Here is a 22,948-nt window from a genome sequence, read left to right on the forward strand (position 1 = left end):
TATTCCATGTCCTCCACTCTGATAATTGAGAAGAGATTATTGTTGTTGTTGCATTTGGATTTCACCTTTTTTCCTCCAAGGAACCCAAGGTGGCATACATATTCCTCCTGCTCCTCTCCATTTTTATTCTCACTACAACAACCCTGTGAAGTGGGTTGGGCTGAGAGTCTGGGACTGGCCCAAAGTCACCCAATGGGTCTCCATGGCCAAATGGGGACTAGAACCCGGATCTCCCGACTCCCAGTCTGACACTTTAGCCACTATACTACAAAAGAGATCCTGGCCCTCCTCTGTGTGACCACCTCTCAAGTCCTTGAAGTGTGCTATCCTGTCTCCCCTCAATGTTCTCTTCTCCAGGCTAAACAGGCCTAGTTCTTTTAGTCCCTCCTCATGAGGCGCTCGCCCTGGCTCCACCGCTGTCTGCCCCTGTGAGTTGGGCCACACACACTTCTTTTGAAGCTTGGTGAGGCCTGCTGAGCATTCAGCAGCTGTCCGTCCCTGCTCCAGAAATTATGTATTTTCCCCCTTGGTGTAAATGGGGCCTTTACAGCCACCATTTATGCAACAGGGGGAAATACATAATTTCAGGAGACTCCGTTGTGGTGCACCATGGAGGCTCCGTGCAAGGACGGACAGCAGCCGAGCACTCATTGAGCCTCGTGGGCACTCGTTGTGCGGGTCTGTGAACACCCTGCGGGCGCCCGACTGGATCCAAGGGGGCTGTCGCAGGGGAGTCTGTCAGACACTCGGACTCAGTTGGGCGGATGCAACATCCATACACCTTCTAGTGGTGGGTGGAGCCAAAAGCAAGGGGGCGTGGCCAAAATACCAACGTATTTGAGCTTAAAGCTCTTATTGCCAGCAATTAGGTCAGGCCTTTCAACCTTTCAGGATGGAGAAGAAAACGGCACAAATGCCAGGAATCCACCGAAGTGGGGAAATGGTATCCCAAGGAAGGACTGATTTTTGTTTTTGTTTTCTTCTGATGGCAAGTGCCTTGAGTTGCCTCCTCCTCATTGAGTAAGCACAGAGTGAAAAAGCACCAAGAGAGAAGTGCCCGAATTAAAGAAGGGAGAAAAATGGGAAGCGAAGGACAGACAGCATGCAGAGATGGCGGGTCCTCAAAGTGGAGTCTCTCTCCCCAAAGAAGGTGAAAATCCCAAGGAAAGTAGGTGGAGCACGCCCCCTAGTGGCCCTGCAGGGCTACTTCCTCTTCCTCTTTCACCGCCGGCAAAGTGGTCAGCGGGCGTCGTTCGAGTTGACCAGAGAGAGTCTGGAGGCTTTCAGTGGAGCCTGGAAAGGTCAGAGAATCACAGGAGAGACAGTGAGAGATGAGAGCAACAGGAAGTCATGGCAGAAGGAGAGGAAATAAGAGCAGAGCCAACATGAGGACTAGAGGCATGCGTAGCCTGGCAGGGAATGCGATGGATGTGACACGCCTCTTTTGGAGCTCGTCCCCCCATTCCAAAACAAAAATCAGACCTCGGGTTATGAGGGAAAGGGGAAGTCAGCCCTTAAAACCAAAAACCCACTGTCAGTTTCCCACTGGGTTGAGCCAAATCACAGCCCAGCCCAACCCCAAACACTTAAGAACGTAAGAAGCTCCATGCAGGATCAGACCAAGGGTCCATCTAGTCCAGCACTCTGTTCACACAGGCCACAGCTAGACCTCAGGTTTATCTCTGGATCATCCAGGGGTCAAACCTGTTCATCTAGGTGACACACAGGGGATCCAGTGCTAAGACAGGAACCCTATCTTATCCCCTATGCTGTTTAACATATACATGAAGCCGCTGGGGGAGGTTATCCGGAGATGTGGACTGAGGTGTCATCAATATGCCGATGATACCCAGCTCTACCTTTCCTTTTCATCAAACCCAGGTGAGGCAGTGACTGTTCTGAACCAGTGCCTGGGCACGGTAATGGACTGGATGAGGGCTAACAAACTGAGACTCAATCCAGACAAGACGGAGGTACTGTTAGCGGGTGGTTCATCCGTCCAGCGAGGTGATGTTTGCCCTGTCCTGGACGGGGTTGCACTCTCCCTAAAGGATCGAGTCTGTAGTTTGGGGGTGCTTTTGGATCCAGAACTGTCACTTGAGGCACAGGTGAACTCAGTGGCAAAGAGCACTTTTTATCAGCTCAGGTTGATATACCAACTGCGCCCTTATCTGGACAGAGATAGCCTAGCTACAGTGATCCATGCTCTGATAACCTCTCGTTTGGATTACTGCAATGCGTTATACGTGGGGCTGCCTTTGAAAACGGTCCGGAAGCTTCAGCTGGTACAAAATAGGGCAGCAAGGTTATTAACAGGGACTGGCCGGCGAGATCACAATATGCCAGTCCTTTTCCAGCTTCATTGGCTGCCAGTCCAGGTCCGGGCCCAATTCAAAGTGCTGGTATTGATATTTAAAGCCCTAAACAGTTTGGGGTCAGGTTATCTGAAGGAACGCCTCCTCCCATATGTACCTACCCGGACCTTAAGATCATCTACAGGGGCCCTTCTCCGTGAGCCCCTGCCAAAGGAAGTGAGGCAGGTGGCTACTAGGAGGAGGGCTTTCTCCGCTGTGGCACCCCGGTTGTGGAACGAGCTCCCCAGAGAGGTCCGCCTGGCGCCTACACTGTACTGCTTTCGTCACCAGCTGAAGACCTTTTTATTCACTCAGTATTTTAACACTTAATTTTAACTTAAATTTAAATTATACTGTTCTAACTCTGTATTTTAATCTTATATCAACTTTGCTGTGTGGTTTTATCCTGGTTGCGCTTTTTATACTGTATTTCAATAATTGTGTTTTAACCTGTTGGGTGTTTTATTGTGGTTTTAATTTTTGTGAACCGCCCAGAGAGCTTCGGCTATTGGGCGGTATGAAAATGTAATAAATAAATAAATAAATCCCAGGATAAACCTTAGGTCTAGCTGTGGCCACAGTGGCCAAACAGCCATCGACCAGAGACCAACAAAGCAGGACATGGTGCAACAGCACCCTCCCACCCATGTTCCCCAGCAACTGGTGCACACAGGCTTACTGCCTCTGACACTGAAGACAGCACGCAACCATCAGGGCTAGTAGCCATGGATAGCCTTCTCCTCCAGGAATTTATCCAACCCCCTTTTGAAGACATCCAAATTGGAGGCTTGATGTTGTTTTGCTGAAACATCCAGACTCTCAACTTTTCTTGGGGGAATGGTGGCCTTAGAACCTTGAGTGCTGCAATACACCTCTCATAGGTGTTCTTCTACAGTGGGGTGCCCCCCACCGGCAATCCTTTAAAAATGTCTCCCATGCAAGCAACAATAAAATAATGGGTCTTCCCCAATTCATTTCAAGGCAGGTCTCAGAGGAGACATTCCCCCCCCCCCCCGCAGAGGATTGCACCCTTTGCCGAATGTCATGTGCCCCAAAAGCTGACCTCCCACCCCGCCCCCCCCAAGAAAAGAGGATCAGGGGGGGAATACCTCCTGGGATCTCAGTCAGTTCGTTGAGTGGTGGCACCCCATCCAGCTTGTCAGCGTACGTCTTGGCCGCCTGGCGTTTGGCGTATCGGGCCTCAATCTCCTTCTTGGTCCTGGGGATGCGACATTTGAAGATACAGCACAGGGTGATGACTACAGAGAGAGAAGAGACGATGGAGAGTTGGCACTAGATCGGGAGGAGTGGGAGAGAAACGGCCCCATTTATGCAACATTAAAGGCAGAAATGCCCCATTAACGGCTTTAACGTTGCGTACATGGGGCCTTTGCGGATGCCATTTCCGCAACTTTTAAAAATAAGCAATTTCTGGAGAGTCGACAGTTGCACACAATGACAGCTCCGGAAAAGGGTAGGAGGCCGTGTTACTTATAGAATCATAGAATAGCAGAGTTGGAAGGGGCCTGCAAGGCCATCGAGTCCAACCTCCCGCTCAATGCAGGAATCCACCCTAAAGCATCCCTGACAGACGGTTGTCCAGCTGCCTCTTGAAAGCCTCTAGTGTGGGAGAGCCCACAACCTCCCTAGGTAAATGATTCCATTGTCGTACTGCTCTTAACAGTCAGGAAGTTTTTCCTGATGTCCAGCCGGAATCTGGCTTCCTTTAACTTGAGCCCGTTATTCCCTGTCCTGCACTCTGGGAGGATCGAGAAGAGATCCTGGCCCTCCTCTGGGTGACAACCTTTTAAGTATTTGAAGAGTGTATCTGGCTAAAACCCATGCTGGGTTGCCTTAATAAAACTTGATTTGATTTGATTTGAAGAGTGCTCTCATGTCTCCCCTCCATTTTCTCTTCTCCAGTCTAAACAGGCCCAGTTCTTTCAGTCTCTCTTCATAGGGCTTTGTTTCCAGACCCCTGATCATCCTGGTTGCCCTCTTCTGAACATGCTCCAGCTTGTCTGCGTCCTTCTTGAATTGTGGAGCCCAGAACTGGACGCAATACTCTAGATGAGGCCTAACCACAGCCGAATAGAGAGGAACCAGTACCTCACGTGATTTGGAAGCTATACTTCTATTAATGCAGCCCAAAATAGCATTGGCCTTTCTTGCAGCCACATCGCACTGTTGGCTCATATTCAGCTTGTGATCTACAACAATTCCAAGGTCCTTCTCATTTGTAGTATTGCTGAGCCAAGTATCCCCCATCTTGTAACTGTGCATTTGGTTTTATTTCCTAAATGTAGAACTTGGCATTTATCCCTATTAAATTTCATTCTGTTGTTCTCAGCCCAGCTCTCCAGTCTATCAAGATCACTTTGGAGTTTGTTTCTGTTTTCCAGGGTATGAGCTATCCCTCACAATTTTGTGTCATCTGCAAATTTGATCAGCGTTCCCTGCACCTCCTCGTCCAAATCATTAATAAAAATGTTGAAGAGCACTGGGCCCAGGACCTCATCGGGCACAAGCCACCACAAAGCTTGTGTACCACCGTGAGCAGGGGCGGCCCGCTGCAGTAGTCCCAGTGAGCAACCAACTGAGGCCGTAGCTAGACCTAAGGTTTATCCCAGGATCGTCCCGGGTTCGTCCCTGCCTGAGCGCTGGATGCCCTGTGTGGCACTTAGATGAACAGGTTTGACCCCAGGACAATCCTGGGATAAACCATAGGTCTAGTTACGGCCTGAGACAGATGTTGGTAAGTCCTTCCATCTCTAGAAGGACCGAGGGGACAGGAGCAGGCAGAAGTAACATCGGGGCCTGCTCCTGCTGGACTCTTCCCCCCCCCCACAGGGCAAACTGCCATCTTGGCCCCGTGGGAAAGAAGAAGGACCGAGGGGACAGGAGCAGGCAGAAGTAACATCGGGGCCTGCTCCTGCTGGACTCTTCCCCCCCCCCACAGGGCAAACTGCCATCTTGGCCCTGTGGGGAAGAAGAAGGACCGAGGGGACAGGAGCAGGCAGAAGTAACATCGGGGCCTGCTCCTGCTGGACTCTCTCTCTCTCTCTCTCTCTCTTTCTCTCTCCTCCCTCCCTCCCTCTTTGACTCCTTTTCCTTGTGTGTCATGTCTTTATTAGATTGTAAGCCTGAGGGCAGGGACTGTCTTTTTTGCGAAGTGTAAGCCGCTCCGAGAGCCTTTTTTGGCTGAAGAGCGGGGTATAAGTATGATAAATAAATAAATAAATAATAAATAGTTGCGTTTTTTTATTTCATGATAATATTTCATTTCTAAATGGTTTGGGTGTATTTACTGAAAGCCAATCAAGAGTGGCCCTTTGCAGGCCTCTCTTTGAAGGCGTCCTCTATTTGACGGGCTGTCCGAATAGGGATGGAAATGTCTCCTTGCATCTTTCCCCAGGTTCCTGCACAGGGAATCCATTCCCAACAATGCTAGATCTCCGGCAATTGTATCTGACTCAAACAGCACCATCGCAATGGCCCACCCCAAACCTGTTCTTTCTACATAGACCAGAGTGGTTGTTTTATTTTTTATTTCACAGTAGCCTGAAACAGCTGGCCAGTTTTACCCTCCCAGACAGTGATGCTTATTTAATGGTGTAAATTCCCGTTATTCCTACTCAAATGCCAGCAGCGAGCATGGAAATAAGAGTTATAATGCTGCAAACACCGCATCCCAGGAGGACTTAATTGTCCGTGCAAGGGAATGGTTGCTATTGCTAAGCTCCCGTGACAGAAATGAAAATGTCTCTTGCCGCAAATCGAATCCCTTGCTTGCTTCTTCATTTAAAACCCACTGGGGTTAAAACACACACACACACACACAAACCACACACCAGAGATTCCAGTTGCCTTTTCTCTTGTTTTTGTTTATTAATAGCAAGCCCTGCAAGATTGGAGTCAGACCACCCCTGCACGTTACAAGAGGGAAACAGGACAAACTTGAAGGTGTCCAGAGAAAGTTGAGGGATCTGTAAACCAAGGGCATGTCCAGAGGATGCCTTATCATAGAATCATAGAATCACAGAATCATAGAATAGCAGAGATGGAAGGGGCCTACAAGGCCATCGAGTCCAACCCCCTGCTCAATGCAGGAATCCACCCTAAAGCATCCCTGACAGATGGGTGTCCAGCTGCCTCTTGAAGGCCTCTAGTGTGGGAGAGCCCACCACCTCCCTAGGTAACTGATTCCATTGTCGTACGGCTCTAACAGTCAGGAAGTTTTTCCTGATGTCCAGCCGGAAACTGGCTTCCTTTAACTTGAGCCCGTTATTCCGTGTCCTGCACTCTGGGAGGATCGAGAAGAGATCCTGGCCCTCCTCTGGGTGACAACCTTTTAAGTATTTGAAGAGTGCTATCATGTCCCCCCTCCATCTTGTCTTCTCCAGGCAAAACAGGCCCAGTTCTTTCGGTCTCTCTTCATAGGGCTTTGTTTCCAGACCCCTGATCATCCTGGTTGCCCTCCTCTGAACACGCTCTAGCTTGTCTGCATCCTTCTTGAATTGTGGAGCCCAGAACTGGATGCAATACTCTAGATGAGGCCTAACCAGGGCCGAATAGAGAGGAACCAGTACCTCACGCGATTTGGAAGCTATACTTCTATTATTGCGGCCCGAAATAGCATTTGCCTTTCTTGCAGCCATATCGCACTGTTGGGATGATCCCAGGGATCACCCTGGGATCATCCCTGTGCATCCACATGATGCACAGGGGATACCAGGGGCAGGGAGGAAAGACCCCTCCATTTCCCTGGGATAACCGGGACGGCTTTTAGCCCACTTTTCCCCATGGTCTCGGGATCATCCCGAGACCGCAGGAGGTGTGGGCGGCCGTACCGTTTTTGTTCCGGCTCCTCGCAAGTAAACGTGAGGAGATGGGAACCAAGCACAGGGCACGGAGCTCTTCAAGTGCTCCGTGCCCATCAGGGGTGGGGAGGGGGATGGGGTCACATATTATTATTATTATTATTATTATTATTATTATTATTATTATTATTACCTTTTGATTTTTGCCAGAGCGCTTGTGTGCTCCAGGTCTTCTCTCTGTAATTTTTTTTTAAAATGGCGACCGTGATGGGCGCATTTCCCGAGATGTTGTGCAGCCCATGTGGACTGATGGAGAGGATCTCGTGATCAGCATATCGTGAGATCCTCCCCCTCGCCTCCCCTGGTGTAGACATGCCCGAAGTCCTATGACAGGGGTGGGCAGCTGACATTGGTCCAGGAGGTGGATCACACACACACATACACACACACACACACACACACACACACACACACAAACCTACCGGTGGCTGGATGAAGTCAAAGGGAGAAAAGGGAAGTAGTTGAAGATGGAGCAGGCTTGCTCTGCATCGTCCCAGAGGGCAGGAGTAGAACCAACGCCAGCCCTGTAGTGGAGACAGGCTCCCATGAAGACAGTCAGCACTTCGTGATTAGTAGGGATGCTGGCTGGTGGCTCTGATGTCTGTGGGGCTGTGAATCTGCTCCAGGTTTCAGTCAGAATGCTAAAGGAGCTATCCAGGGTGCTGAACCTATTTGGGGTTGGGGTGTTCAACACCTTGGATAGCTCCTTTGTAGTTCTGGCAGGAACTGGCTGAAAACTGGATTGTATCCTTAGCCCCACCAAAGTCGGGGCCACCAGCCTCCCCTGCTTTAGACTGTACCGTGTATTCCTTTGACTTATTTAAAATGTGCTAAGTCAGCCCTGCTGTACTGCACAGCCCTCCTGCCCATTCTGCTGAGTGGAGCCCTTTAAATCTGCCCTGAAGTCCTTCCCTGCCAGCACCCAAAGGCCTTCTATTCAAGCTGGAGCATGTTCAGAGGAGGGCAACCAGGATGATCAAGGGTCTGGAAACAAAGCCTTATGAAGAGAGACTGAAAGAACTGGGCATGTTTAGCCTGGAGAAGAGAAGATTGAGGGGAGACATGAGAGCACTCTTCAAGTACTTGAAAGGTTGTCACACAGAGGAGGGCCAGGATCTCTTCTTGAACCTCCTAGAGTGCAGGACATGGAATAACAGGCTAAAGTTACAGGAAGCCAGATTCCAGCTGGACATCAGGAAAAACTTCCTGACTGTTAGAGCAGTATGACAATGGAATCAGTTACCTAGGGAGGTGGTGGGTTCTCCCACCCTAGAGGCCTTCAAGAGGCAGCTGGACAGCCATCTGCCAGGTATGCTTTAGGGTGGATTCCTGCATTGAGCAGGGGGTTGGACTCGATGGCCTTGTAGGCCCCTTCCAACTCTACTACTCCAGAGACCTATTCTATAGGTCGTGGGCTACAGAGACTGAAAGAACTGGGCACGTTTAGCCTGGAGAAGAGAAGATTGAGGGCAGACATGATAGCACTCTTCAAATATTTGAAAGGTTGTCACCCAGAGGAGGGCCAGGATCATAGTTTAGGGCTCATGTTACAGGAAGCCAGATTCCGGCTGGGCATCAGAAAAAACTTCCTGACTGTTAGAACAGTTACCAGTTACCTAGGAAGGTGGTGGTCTCTTCCACACCAGAGGCCTTTAAGAGGCAGTTGGACAACCCTCTGTCAGGGATGCTTTAGGGTGGATTCCTGCATTGAGCAGGGGGTTGGCCTCGATGGCCTTAGAGGCCCCTTCCAACTTTACTCTTCTATGATTCTATGATTCTATTCATTCCGCACATTTTTGTTTTGTGAACGAGGGCTCTTGGGATGAGAAGGGGAGGCAGAGAAGCCGAACTTACTTATGCTCAGGACGAATATGGCAAAGATTCCAACCACCTGCCAGAGACGCAAACCCCAGATCACGACGGTCTCCGATGTGACCGGGTCCGGCTTCTTTTTGGGAGGTTCTGTGGTGGCCTGAAGTGAGCATGGAGGAGGGCAAGAAGAAAGAAAAGTGGTTGATGAGTCAGAAAAATCACCGTTAGAGACATCAGGGAAATCCGTAACAGAATTAAAAGATTTTGGATTTCTATGAATCCAACCCATAGATTCAGCGGAGGACTGACTTTTCTAAGTTGCACAGACCTTGCAGACCACTTTTTTATGTTTAACATAATAAACATTTAAAAAATGATTAAATTTGCATAAACTTAAACTTTTAGGTGATAAATTTAATCATAGAAAAATATGTATTTCTTTTTAAAAGCCCCCAGAAAATGTATTTCTCTTGTAGGCTAAAGCATGAAAACAATCATTTACTGGAGTATTTGCTCACAGGGGCAGGGGGCAAGGGCGAAAATTTGCCCAAGTGGAAATTTGCACAGGTGCGAATTTGCGCAAATGCTGAAAAATGGGGGGAAATCTGAGTCCCCGTAGAGGGGACCATGGGATGAAAGGCAGCTGGCAACCTGAGAAACACAGACAGAATGGATTTTTACAAAATCCAGGAAAATGCCCCCAAAATTTCAAGACTATTCATCATGGGGCCGAAAGCTGGAACCACACTGCAGTCATAATAATTTTAAGTAGGAAAGGATTTGTTAAACATGTCAAGTGTTCAAACACTGTGCACACATTCTCTCTGTACATAACGCTATTTATTTATTTATTTATTTATTTATTTATTTTAGATACTGCCCCAAAGCTGAAGCTCCCTGGGCGGTTTACAAAAGTTAAAAACAATGAACATTAAAAGCAAATATACAAAACTTTTGAAGCATAGCAATATCCATTTCAAACAGCTATTCTGGGGTCAGAAATAGTAGGTCAAAAATATTCTCTCCCCCGCACAAATCTGTGAATAAAAATAAATAAATAAAGACCATGGCCTTCTTTTGTGGCTGTTTCAGGGTGCAAAGAATTCCCAGCCTTTCTTTGGACCCTGGGGCAAATCTAGCTGTCCACTAGGGGGAGCCGTCTCAAGGACCATCCAACAAAAGACAGCCCAGTACACATTCTAATATGGATGGGGATTCCCAGTAGTAAACTGGGATTTTCAGCATGCCCATAAAGGCCGCTACTTGCACAGGAGAGAAACAGTGAAACATTCCAACTAGAATGGCCATCATGGCTGGGATTATGGGAACTGTGGTCTACGGTATCTGGATTAAACCAGGCTGGGGAAGGTTGAGATGGTTCCCCAAACTGGTGGTATCCAGATGATGTTTCCGTTTCTTTCCCTTGCCTCCTTCACCCCGTCTTTTTCCCAACACACCCTTTGAAAAACACACAACTCAGAATTTGTCTTTCCTGGAGCTGCTGACCCTCAGTGCCAAATTCATCAGCGACTCTGAGTTCAAGTGAGAGACAGAAACTTCTCTCTATCTGCTTTCTCCATATCATGCATGGTTTTATACCTGTCTATTGTTTCCTACATCAGGCTGTGATCCTACACTCACTTAGGAAAAAAGGAAAGGAACCTCTCGTGCAAGCACTGAGTCATTACTGACTCTTGGAGGGATGCCAGCTTTCGCTGACGTTTTCTTGGCAGGCCTTATAGCGGGGTGGTTTGCCGTTGCCTTCCCCGGCCGTGATTACCTTTCCCCCAGCTAGCTGGGTACTCATTTTACCGACCACGGGAGGATGGAAGGCTGAGTCGACCCGAGCCGGCTGCCAGAAACCAGCTTCCGCTGGGATCGAACTCAGGCCGTGGGGAGAGTTTCAGCTGCAGAAACTGCTGCTTTACAGCTCTGCGCCACACGAGGCTCACTTACCAAGGAGAAAACACTCATTGAATTTACTTCTGAGTAGACATGTCTAGAATCAATATTTGTCTCCTTTTTTTCAAAGCTAAAACATACACACACATAAAACCCCTCTGCTTATTTATTATTTAATGTATTAAATACTTCATAATTTCATTTCTCTAGGCGCTGCGCGATTTAAAACAGAAGCATAAGAATATCGAAAACTACAAATAAATCCCAATATGTTGCAACTCTATAAAACCAATAAACATGCGAATGCAGCACAATTTATATTACAGATGCATAAACTCAAATGAACATCAGATGAAAGTTAAGACGACATTGCAGGGGCTATAAAATGATGGGAAGGTTTCATAAGAAGCACCATGCTGGGTCAGAACAAAATCCTATCAAGTCCACCATTCTGTTCACACAGTGGCCACCCAGGTGCTCACAGGAATTTTTATTTATTTATTTATTTATTATTTATTTATTTATTTATTTATTACATTTTTATACCGCCCAATAGCCGAAGCTCTCTGGGCGGTTCACAAAAATTAAAACCATCATAAAACAACCAACAGGTTAAAAGCACAAATACAAAATACAGTATAAAAAGCACAACCAGGATAAAACCACGCAGCAAAATTGATACAAGATTAAAATACAGAGTTAGAACAGTAAAATTTAAATTTGTGTTAAAATTAAGTGTTAAAATACTGAGTGAATAAAAAGGTCTTCAGCTGGTGACGAAAGGAGTACAGTGTAGGCGCCAGGCGGACCTCTCTGGGGAGCTCGTTCCACAACCGGGGTGCCACAGCGGAGAAAGCCCTCCTCCTAGTAGCCACCTGCCTCACTTCCTTTGGCAGGGGCTAATGGAGAAGGGCCCTTGTAGATGATCTTAAGGTCCGGGTAGGTACATATGGGAGGAGGCGTTCCTTCAGATAACCTGGCCCCAAACCGTTTAAGGCTTTAAATGTCAATACCAGCACTTTGAATCGGGCCCGGACCTGGACTGGCAGCCAATGAAGCTGGAAAAGGACTGGCATAATGTGATCTCGTCGGCCAGTCCCTGTTAGTAAACGGGCTGCTCTGTTTTGTACCAGCTGAAGCTTCCAGACCGTTTTCAAAGGCAGCCCCACGTATAACGCATTGCAGTAACCCAAAGGAGAGGTTATCAGAGCATGGATAACTGTAGCTAGGCTATCACCGTCCAGATAAAGGCGCAGTTGGTATATCAGCCTAAGCTGATAAAAGGTGCTCTTTGCCACTGAGTTCACCTGTGCCTCAAGTGACAGTTCTGGATCCAAGAGCACCCCCAAACTACGGACCCGATCCTTTAGGGAGAGTGCAACCCCGTCCAGGACAGGGCAAACATCAAGCCCACAAGCAGAACAGGATTGCAATATAGCACCCTCCTGCCCATGTTCCCCAGCAACTGGTATCCACAGACATCCTGCCTCTGATACTGGAATGTCAGGAATCATTCTTCTACTTTGTCTGGGTTTGGAACCCTTGTATAAACTGACTTTCCCTTGTCTTTGGAACTATGGAGATGGCAAAGCAGAAACCATATTGACGGGGATCTAATCATGGTAATAGTAATTAACTTTTAACTGTTCTGGAATTTCTTGGATCCTTTAGCTACACTTACCATCAGCTATATGATTTCTGAAGTGTGTAACCATTAAGTTTTGCCGTGAGATTTCCTGCAACAAAGGATGCCCTGTGCCAGTTTGTCAGAAGGCATACTTGCCAGAGGGACCGAGAAAGCTGAAACTGGTGGTAGTAGCCATGGATAGCCTTCTCCTCCAAGAATTTGTTCAATCCCCTTTTAAAGCCATCCAAATTGGTGGCCATCACCCCATCCTAGGCTAGTGAATTCCATGGTTTAACTATGTGCTGTGTGAAGACGTCCTTCCCAATGGTGATGCAGCATCAGTGCTAGCGTTAAACCAATGTTGTTAGCGCTTCCTTGTGCCAAGGGAAAAGCCATGATTTGCCACTGAAATTTGGCCCCAACACTGAATTTCAGTGGTCAATCGCCACTTTCCTCCTTTGTGTCAATGACGTCTCAATAGTGCCGGTATACGCTACTGCAACGTCGTTAGCCCTAGCGCTGCGCCCGTATTGGACACCACCCACAGATTTAAGTACTAAAAACACTTTGAAAGACTGGGAGAACAGAAAATTGTTTGCCTGGCATCAAAAGGCTCAGCAATACTGCAAACGAGAAGGATCTTGGAATTGTTGTAGATCACAAGCTGAATATGAGCCAACAGTGCGATATGGCTGCAAGAAAGGCCAATGCTATTTTGGGCTGCATTAATAGAAGTATAGCTTCCAAATCACGGGAGGTACTGGTTCCTCTCTATTCGGCCCTGATTAGGCCTCATCTAGAGTATTGCGTCCAGTTCTGGGCTCCACAATTCAAGGAGGACGCAGACAAGCTGGAGCGTGTTCAGAGGAGGGCAACCAGGATGATCAGGGGTCTGGAAACAAAGCCCTAGGAAGAGAGACTGAAAAAACTGGGCATGTTTAGCCTGGAGAAGAGAAGATTGAGGGGAGACGTGATAGCACTCTTCAAATACTTAAAAGGTTGTCACACAGAGGAGGGCCAGGATCTCTTCTCGATCCTCCCAGAGTGCAGGACACGGAATAATGGGCTCAAGTTAAAGGAAGCCAGATTCCAGCTGGACATCAGGAAAAACTTCCTGACTGTTAGAGCAGTGCGACAATGGAATCAGTTACCTAGGGAGGTTGTGGGCTCTCCCACACTAGAGGCCTTCAAGAGGCAGCTGGACAAGCATCTGTCGGGGATGCTTTAGGGTGGATTCCTGCATTGAGCAAGGGGTTGGACTCGGTGGCCTTGTAGGCCCCTTCCAACTCTGCTATTCTATGATTCTATGATGATAGCAGTATGGGTGCCAGCTGAGCTTCCCCTGGCACAGCATTCCAGAGATGGGGGCCACCACCAAAAAAGCCGTCTGTCTTGATGCCACCCTCTAAGCTTCAGAATGAGGGAACACTTGAAGAAGACGCTTCCACACTGATGTTTGGGTAGGTACATATGGGAGGAGGCCCTCCCTTGAGTCCCCTTTCTTCATAGGGAAGTCAACCTCCAGGTGTTCTGGACTACAATGGCCAGAATTCCTGTTAGCCATGGTGGCTGGGTTGGAAGAGAGTTAAAGCTGTAAACATCTAGGCCATAGCTAGACCTAAGGTTTATCGCAGGATCATCCTGGGTTTGTCCCTGCCTGAGCGCTGGATGCCCTGTGTGGCACTTAGATGAACAGGTTTGACCCCGGGACAATCCTGGGATAAACCTTAGGTCTAGCTACGGCCTCAGAGAACCCCAATTTGGGGAAGGCTCTGCTGGGTCATGTTAATTGTCCTTCTCTGACCCTTTTCCAGCTCCACAATACCATTTTTTTCTGAGATGGGGAGAGACCAGTTCTGTACACACATCGTCCAAAATGTCGCCGCACCATGAAGCAGTAGCACCTAATGTCTGCCGAGGAAATTGCCACGAGAGGCACAAAATCAGGCTACGGGGGTGTAAAAAGAAAGTCACTGGCAATTCTGAGGAAGACTAGCGTTTTGTTCCTCCCAAATTTCATATATCTTTAAGTAGACTTCAAAGACAGCAAACCCTTTGAAGGAAACCTGTGCTGCCCTTAGATCTTTTCAGGAGTGGGAATTCAAAATGGAATCCAGCTTGGAATAAGCAATCCGAAAATAAAAATAAAATAAATATTTCTCTATCGTATCTTCCTTGCAATGGGATTCGTATATTATAGCTTTCCGGAGAGGCTTGCTAGCCAGGAGCAAGGCATTCCCATGAGCAGGGGTGCAGCACCCTCTGCTGCTGGTAATGTGTATTGCAGTCAAGGAAACACCCTGTACAGGGGGGAAAAAACCAGGGCTATGCTCCGCTTTGCTTCGCTTCTTAGAACCGATAGCAAAGCGGCCTGATCGGCCTCCGACAAAGGCAGAGACGGATCGGGTCGGGGGAGCTGCGGATTGAGACGAAGCAGATCGAAATCAAGCTGATGCTTCGCCTCAATCCGGAGCTCCGAAAAAAGATGTGTGGCAGGAGGGGGGCTTACCTGGCACCGCCGCAGTCCATGTGGTGATGGTGGCAGAGCCAAGTAAGGGGGGAGGCGAGGCTGAGGATTGAAACCAGAAGACCAGGCCTCAGCTGTGGCCTGGTCTTCCGGTTTCAATCCTCGGGCTCAGTTGAAGCCACCGCTGGAACGTGACGGAGGCAGGTAAGTGGGGAGGGGGAGGGGGCCTTACAGTCCATGTGGCAGTGGTGGCGGAACCAGGTAAGGAGGCAGGGGGGCTTACCTGCCTCTGTCGTGTTCCAATGGCGGCTTCAACTGAGGCCGAGGCCTTCCTGTTTGAGGCCTCGGGCTCAGTTGAAGCCGCCGCCGGACTGCGACAGAGGCAGGTAAGTGGGGGGGGGGGGCTTTTCAATGGAAGTCTATGGTGGGGAAACACGGAGCTCCGATCCGGATCAGGAGCCCCGCAGCGGATCGGAGCAGACCATAGGCGAATCAACGTGGGGCGGAGCGGACCCGATCCAGAAGTTGCGGATCGGGATCCAGAGCGGATTGGGGGTCCATGCACAGCCCTAAAAAAACCCCTTTTAATTCCCACTGGCAGGCAATGTTGTGTCAAATCTCTTTTTATGGTTTTAAATTTTGTATATTGGTTTTTAATGTTTGGTGTTTTAATCCTTGTAAACAGTCCAGAGAGCTTCGGCTATGGGGCGGTATATAAATGTAATAATAATAATAATAATAATAATAATAATAATAATAATAATAATAATAATAGATAATAATATTCATTTTCCATTGACAGGCAATATGCATGACTAAGAGGGCAACCCTATGCAAGTTTAGATAGAAAAAAGTCCTACAATTCATCTAATGCTACACAAGTGGCCCTTTTGGTGGCCATTTTGCGCAACCTTAAAAATACAAAAATCACAGAGCCTCCGTCTTTCATAAAAATGGCGGCTCACATCAAGGAGCAGGTGTCAGCAGGGTGCCTTCAGGGGCTCACGAAGTCCAGCAACTGGGGGGCAGACAGCAGTGGCGACTCCATCATTTCCATCCAGGCCCGTCCGTCCATCCCTAGTGACACCCAAGGGACACTAACATCTGCTATCATGGATCTCTTTTCAGGGGCGGGGGACGACGACAAACACATGCTGGAGGCAGCGGTGCAGTGGAACCAGGGTTTGCACAGTTGAAACACTAGCATTTTTAATAGGAGGGATGCAGACATGTCTGCCACCCACAGTTCAGAATTTCCTTTCTCCTCGGAGTTTACCTGCAATCCTCACAGTAGCTGCTGCTGCTGGTGGTGGTCTCTCTCTCTCTTTCTCTCTCTCTCTCTGTGTGTGTGTGTTGGATGAATTTCCTCAGCCACAATATATTGGTCCTTGTTGTAATTCAGGGTGTATGAGAATTTCAGTTTTGCTTGCAAAACATGGGAACCTGCCCCGGCTGAAGTTCCAAACGTGAGCCTGCGCCTGCCAAAAATACTTGCAAATCGCCCAACACGCGCTCACATTCATCACATTCTCATTCCCAGTCCGACTGGGCAAACATTTCCCCCGTGGACCGAATTTAACTTCGGAGGAAAGTTGCGCCCATTGGGGAAAATGCGCAGAAATCTCCCCTTCCATCACTGCTCGACTTGCAGAAGTTTCCCGGTCCCGCAAAGCAAGCCGCGATCACAAACGTGGACGGGGATCGGGTACGAGACGAGTGGCAGAATGGTTCAGAGGACCATGGTGGCCTTAGAATCATAGAATCATAGAATAGCAGAGTTAGAAGGGGCCTCTAAGGCCATCGAGTCCAACCCCTTGCTCAAGGCAGGAATCCACCCTAAAGCATCCCTGACAGATGGTTGTCCAGCTGCCTCTTGAAGGCCTCTAGTGTGGGAGAGCCCACAACCTCACCAGGCAACTGATTCCATTGTCGTACTGCTCTAACAGTCAGGACGTTTTTTCCTGATGTCCAACTGGAATCTGGCTTCCTTTAACTTGAGCCCGTTATTCCATGTCCTGCACTCTGGGAGGATCGAGAAGAGATCCTGGCCCTCCTCTGTGTGACAACCTTTTAAGTCCTTGAAGAGTGCTCTCATGTCTCCCCTCCATCTTCTCTTCTCCAGGCTAAACATGCCCAGTTCTTTCAGTCTCTCTTCATAGGGCTTTGTTTCCATTGTTTTTATAAGAATATATTTTACTACATGTTGTCCCTACCATAAATTTTATGTATTTATACTTACTGTTGCTCCCCACCTCGATCCAAACAGAGATGGGTAAGAAATAAATTTATTATGATTATTATTATCATTAGTAGTAGTAGTAGTATGTATTTTAAATTTTTACAGCCCTCTAAAGGCCTTGAAAAGACACAGGCCGAAACGCGTCGGGCTTTTCAACCTACAACTAAAAAGTTCAGCATCCTGAGAATTTGTTTCTCCCTACTTTTTACCTGATTTGGGTGCTTTTCTTCCCCATTAGACTTCACCCCACATACCCCATATATTTATTTATTTATTTATTTATTTATTACATTTATATACCGCCCCATAGCCGAAGCTCTCTGGGCGGTTTACAAAAATTAAATATATACATGACATCCCTACTTTAGGCTTTGTCAATGCGCAGAGGATGTCACCGACACAATTTGGGCTTTTCTCTGCAAAGCCACGAGGGCAGGAAAGTTGCTTGTCTGTTTTTAAAGAGAGAAAGAAACAAACAAATAAACAAACAAACAAAACAAGTCATAGCCAGACAGGGGAGGGAGGGAATGTGCAGACATCTGCCGGTGACACTCACTGCCTAGGGAATTTGAATGCCTTCTATTTGATCTCCATCAGTGCTTCTACCTCTTGGGCCAATGCCACGTTGGTCCTTCCTAATTCTACTTCAACAAGATGGGAGCAGAGGGGTGTCCGTTCTTCCCAAACTCAGGATGCATCTTTAGGCAACAGCAACCATTTCATGCATGCCAAGTGTCTGCTAATCATCCCTTTGCACGCACTGAGCTATCCCTCCTTCTCCTCCTCCTCCCAAACTCCATTTACAATCCATTTTCAAAGGATTACATTTCTCGCTGGTTCCCTCCTGTCGGAACACAGCCTGACTCTCGCTAAGAATAGGAACCGAAGCCCTGAATCGATGTCCTCTGCTGCTTAAAAAAATCTGCACGGTGGTCGCTGATATAATCTTCCCACCCACTACCCACTCCAGTCAGTGACAAATTTTGCTGAAGGATGGATCTATTTACTACGAGATTGCAGGACCCAAGAAAGTTGCCAGCCTTTGAACTGCTTCCTGGTTGCTGTGCTTTTAGCAGCACGTGGAACTCCATCACACCTTTTTTTCCCCCCTGGTTTGCCTCCGTGTTTTTTTACCTTCATTCCATAAGCGGGGAAAGCGCTCTTCCCTTTCATGATTGCCGCTACACCGGCGGACTCTCTTTTCACTTGTTTGCTCTCCTGCTGCTATTGCGCCCACACTGCCCCGCCCCTTCTCCTTCCCCCTACGGTTCATTGGTTCTTGTCATTGATGGACATAGTGATCAAGTGGCAGCCTTCCTCCCTGCTAATTGGAGTTCATATGGGAATTAACCAAAATGCTCCCTCGTTATTAAAGATAAAGAGATGAAACTTGGGACCGCGAGTAAACTTACTTCTGAGTAAACACATATAGAACTGACTTTTAATAGTGTGGTCACTCAGAAAAACAGCAAACTGGAAAGAAGTGTTTTGCAATGCTATGCTTACTTCTGAGGTCTTAGTTCTGATTACTCAGAAGTAAGTATCTCTCTGTTCGATGGGGTTTACTCAAAGGTAAGCATGCATGGGATTTTAGTATGACTGGGATGTAAATACAGTTGAAATCAATGGGATTTACTCTTGAGTAAGAGAATCAAGCCCAGGCAATAAATGAGCTCCATTGAACAACCACACTCCTTCCATTCACCCCTGTGCAGAATCAGAGGTGTGTGTGTGTGTGTTTCCTTAATGGGAAGGAATGACTTGGGGGGGGGATTAAAAATTCCTTTAAAAATCAAGGGATGAATTAATCTGATTCAAGCTTGGCATGCCTAAAGCCCTACATAAGCGCTCTCACAGTCCCGAGTTTCGTCTTTTTATCTTTAAAAATGAGTGAGCTGTAGGCAAGGAGGGGTGGGGTTGGAGCAGCAAAAGTATGTTAGACCGACTCAGCACAAACCCATTCGTTTGACACAGGCGTGGAAGAGTAGAACCGCCCCACCCTCCTCTTTCATCAGCAAGCTTTTCCTTCAAAGCACACACACCCAACAAAGCCAATAGCAAGACAAGGGCACTACACAGGGGCTGAAGGGTGCATTAATTCCATTTGGGGGAAATAATCCAGACTTTCCTTGCTCTAGGAAAACACGAAAAAGGGAGGAGAAGAGGCGGGGTGTCTGCAGGACAGGCGCGACATCATCTGAGTGCCAAACTGCAAACTAGGCATGACGGGAGTGCAATAAAAACTGGTGTGATGGAGCCCTTGATCTCCGGCAATTAGCAGGCTACCGATTCTTTCATCTCCAACTATCAGAGGTGGGTGTCTGAAGAGTAAACTACAGATAAAAGTGTAAGAGTGGGCCAGGCTCCCTTTTTTTCTTGGTCAGTTGGCAACCTCAAGCTTAAATCCACCCCCACAAGCGTTTACACTCAAATTTGACCTGCTGATCAACCACAACTCTCTTTTGCGTCTGGGGATCATGGGGAGAAGTTAAGCTCCCGCCACCCTTGTCGGTTGTATGCCCATTTTAAGGTTCAAATGAGACCCCACATCCATTTTGACACATAAATGGGGCAGCTGTATAAAACAGCCAGTGTGGAGGGTGCAAACGTGGCCATTTTCATCTACTTTGTCCCTTTGGCAATGGGGACAGGCCAGCCCACAAGCAAAAGCAGTTGCCGACTAGGAGGATCAAGGCATTTCTATGCCAATTTAAGGCAGTTTTAGTTTCCACTTTAAATATATCCCCCTCCTCCTCGCCCCCTGCCTGTAGGGACCTCGGTCTCTGGGAAACCTGGCCTTTTTTGTCCTCACAAGATTCCCACAATGTTCCTGACTCTTCTTGTGTTTGCAAGCCAAATAATAGGTTTTCCAAGAAATCTGTTTCTTTTCTTTCCCTCCCCCCCCATGAATAGACATTTGTTGTTGTTGTTATTATTATTATTATTATTATTTGCATTTATATACCACCCCATAGCCGAAGCTCTCTGGGAGGTTTCAAAGATTGGGGACACAATTTGCCTAATTTGCTCAAATCCTGGCTGCAATTTGCACAAATTACGTCAACTGCACCTCCCCAGTTATCTATTTATGCAAGTATATAAATAAATAAATATGGGAATCCGCCAGCAGACCCCATTGGCTTTGCAGCTTTAGGAAATACAGCTCTGGGCAGGAGCTAAAGGGATCCTTCACAAACACTGACTTTTTGAGGAAGGCACTGGCTTAATTAAAATAGGGTGACCCTATGAAAAGGAGGACAGGGCTCCTGTATCTTTAACAGTTGCATCGAAAAGGGAATTGGCTGCCAGTCCAGGTCCGGGCCCGATTCAAAGTGCTGGTATTGACATTTAAAGCCTTAAACGGTTTGGGGCCAGGTTATCTGAAGGAACGCCTCCTCCCATATGTACCTACCTTCTCCATGAGCCCCTGCCAAAGGAAGTGAGGCAGGTGGCTACTAGGAGGAGGGCTTTCTCCGCTGTGGCACCCCGGTTGTGGAACGAGCTCCCCAGAGAGGTCCGCTTGGCGCCTACACTGTACTGCTTTCATCGCCAGCTGAAGACCTTTTTATTCACTCAGTATTTTAACACTTAATTTTAACTTAAATTTAAATTTTACTGTTTTAACTCTGTATTTTAATCCTATATCAACTTTGCTGTATGGTTTTATCCTGGTTGCGCTTTTTATACTGTATTTCGTAATTGTGTTTTAAACTGTTGGGTGTTTTACTGTGGTTTTAATTTTTGTGAACCGCCCAGAGAGCTTCGGCTATTGGGCGGTATAAAAATGTAATAAATAAATAAATAAATAAATAAATAAGCACCTTGGAGAGTTCCTTTAGATTCCTGACGGATACCTGGAGTGGATTCACAGCCCCACTGACACCGGTGCCACCAGCCTCCACTGAACAGAACACACCAAAACCACAACCTCATCCGAACCGATACGCTGGGATCAAAACTCATCTGGATGTCAGTCTGACCCACTGACCTGAAATCCTGGCATAGGGGCAGGCTCTATGTCTACGCAAATATGCTCTCTTTTAATTCCCCAGGATGCTCTCTTTTAATCCGAAAATTCCCTTGCTGAGCCAGGCTCAGTCAAAAATCCTCTGAAACCTCACCCCATCGCTCTCAGGCACCTGCAAGCTTTCTTTTGCAGCACAGTCATGAGGGCCAGGAGCTTGATTTCTGAATACAAAACAAACCGCGCTGACTCTGACATCTTCCACGCTTGGAGAGGGCCACCTGTTTTGGCCCAGCCACTGGGGTTTGTATCCTTATTGTTAGCACCGGATGCCAAAGGCCTTGGCTCGAAAATCCCTCTGGGATGCCTTGAATGGGGCCACTGGTCCTCTTCTGCCTCGACAGAACACAAGAAGAACAATCCCTTTTGAGACTCTCTCCTTACCTCTATCAGCTGACTCCAGGCGGTTCTGGAATAACACAGCAGCAGGGAAGGCGACCCTCCGAGCTGACAAAAGGGGGGCCGGGCGTGCTGGTCCCACGCCATCTTCTTCCCCCCCCCTTCTCCGTCTCTCTCTCTCTCTCTCTCTCTCTCTCTCTCTCTCGTCTGTTCCTCTCTGTGTGCAAAGCAGAGCCAGGAGGGGTGGATGATGGATGGCCACCTAGCTGCTTTGTCACAACGCCCCCCCCCCCCGGCGACATCTGTTGGCGATGGCCGCACACCCTCCTTTCACCTGCAGCCTCGGATGCAGCCCCAGGGAGCCATTAATTAATTCATTAGGCCGGGTTGGTTTACAGACAGCTTTGGTCTGTGGAGCAGGCAGCAACGGAAGGACGGAGGGCTCGATCTCCCAGGCGGTGATGAGGTGAGGTTGCTGGCAGAGGAGAGGCTGCCGCCAGGGCTGTTGCTACTGCCCGGACCGGGCTCCCTGGAGTGCCACGTTATTCACTTAGTAACAGGCCTGCTTTCTTTCTAGCGGATGGCTGGGGCCGGACCACCTGGCGTCCTCCGCCTCCTGCCTGCACGGATGGCAGAAATGAGAGACGTCTGCATGAACCGTAGCGAGAGATCTTTTTCTGTTCTGTTTTGTGAACAGCCACTTGCCTGGTTACCTGGGGCGAGCTGCGGTTACCTTCAGGTGACCAGATTTGCGAGGCTGGGAGACAGCTCTTGGAGCTGTGGGCCAGACAGCTATAAGGAGGGGCTGGAGTGAGAACGCCAAATTTTGACTTGATTGAAGGTGCAATCCTATGCATGTTTAGAGAGAGAAAAGAGTCATACAGTTCCCTGCATTTCCCAGGCAGCCAACAAACCTTTGGCTTTAGATCTCTCATAGAACCAGAGTTCAAGATAAATGTTGCAATGTCCCTTGCCAGGAAAATCCCACCCATTTGGGGCTCACCGGATTTCCACAGCAGCCCCAACTCGGTTTGCATGTGGGTGCAAAGACCCGGGTTTCTTCCTGAAATCCAGGGAGGTTTTTTTCATTTTTTTTTTTAAATTGTGCAAATAGCAATTCGTGCAAATTGTTACATAGGCACATTTTTTAAACCCTGAAGAACAGCGAATCAGCTCGACTTGATGCAAACCTCCGTAGATAAGTGCGATTGCACTCTCCATAACATCATTTTCGTTCCATCCTTGGCTTGCGTGGGCCCTGAAATCGATTTAGAAAGAAAAGTTGACAGTTCGGTTTGGCAAAC

At 48.0% G+C, this 22,948-nt stretch overlaps 1 protein-coding gene across 1 annotated transcript; it reads right to left on the reverse strand.

The window, feature by feature from the left end:
* Window positions 1–1,164: 1,164 nt before the first annotated feature.
* Window positions 1,165–21,791, reverse strand: TMIE (transmembrane inner ear). The gene is made up of 4 exons (XM_063145691.1): window positions 21,690–21,791; window positions 9,089–9,206; window positions 3,464–3,613; window positions 1,165–1,293 (listed from the first exon to the last, which is right to left on the reverse strand). The coding sequence occupies exons 1-4, from the start codon at window positions 21,789–21,791 to the stop codon at window positions 1,187–1,189; spliced, it is 477 nt and encodes a 158-aa protein (XP_063001761.1). The 3' UTR covers window positions 1,165–1,186.
* Between the last annotated feature and the right edge of the window lie 1,157 nt (window positions 21,792–22,948).

The sequence above is a fragment of the Elgaria multicarinata genome, chromosome 1, assembly GCF_023053635.1.
Source record: "Elgaria multicarinata webbii isolate HBS135686 ecotype San Diego chromosome 1, rElgMul1.1.pri, whole genome shotgun sequence".
Lineage (NCBI taxonomy): Eukaryota > Metazoa > Chordata > Lepidosauria > Squamata > Anguidae > Elgaria > Elgaria multicarinata.

What these genes read in the sequence shown, in the direction of transcription:
- TMIE (XM_063145691.1), bottom strand. Translation starts at nt 21,791, where the DNA reads ATGGCGTGGGACCAGCACGCCCGGCCCCCCTTTTGTCAGCTCGGAGGG. An exon ending in CCTGGAGTCAGCTGATAGAG is followed by an intron (nt 9,207 to 21,689) that starts GTAAGGAGAGAG and finishes TGCTCACTTCAG; the next exon opens with GCCACCACAGAACCTCCCAA. An exon ending in ACTGACTGAGATCCCAGGAG is followed by an intron (nt 1,294 to 3,463) that starts GTATTCCCCCCC and finishes TGACCTTTCCAG; the next exon opens with GCTCCACTGAAAGCCTCCAG.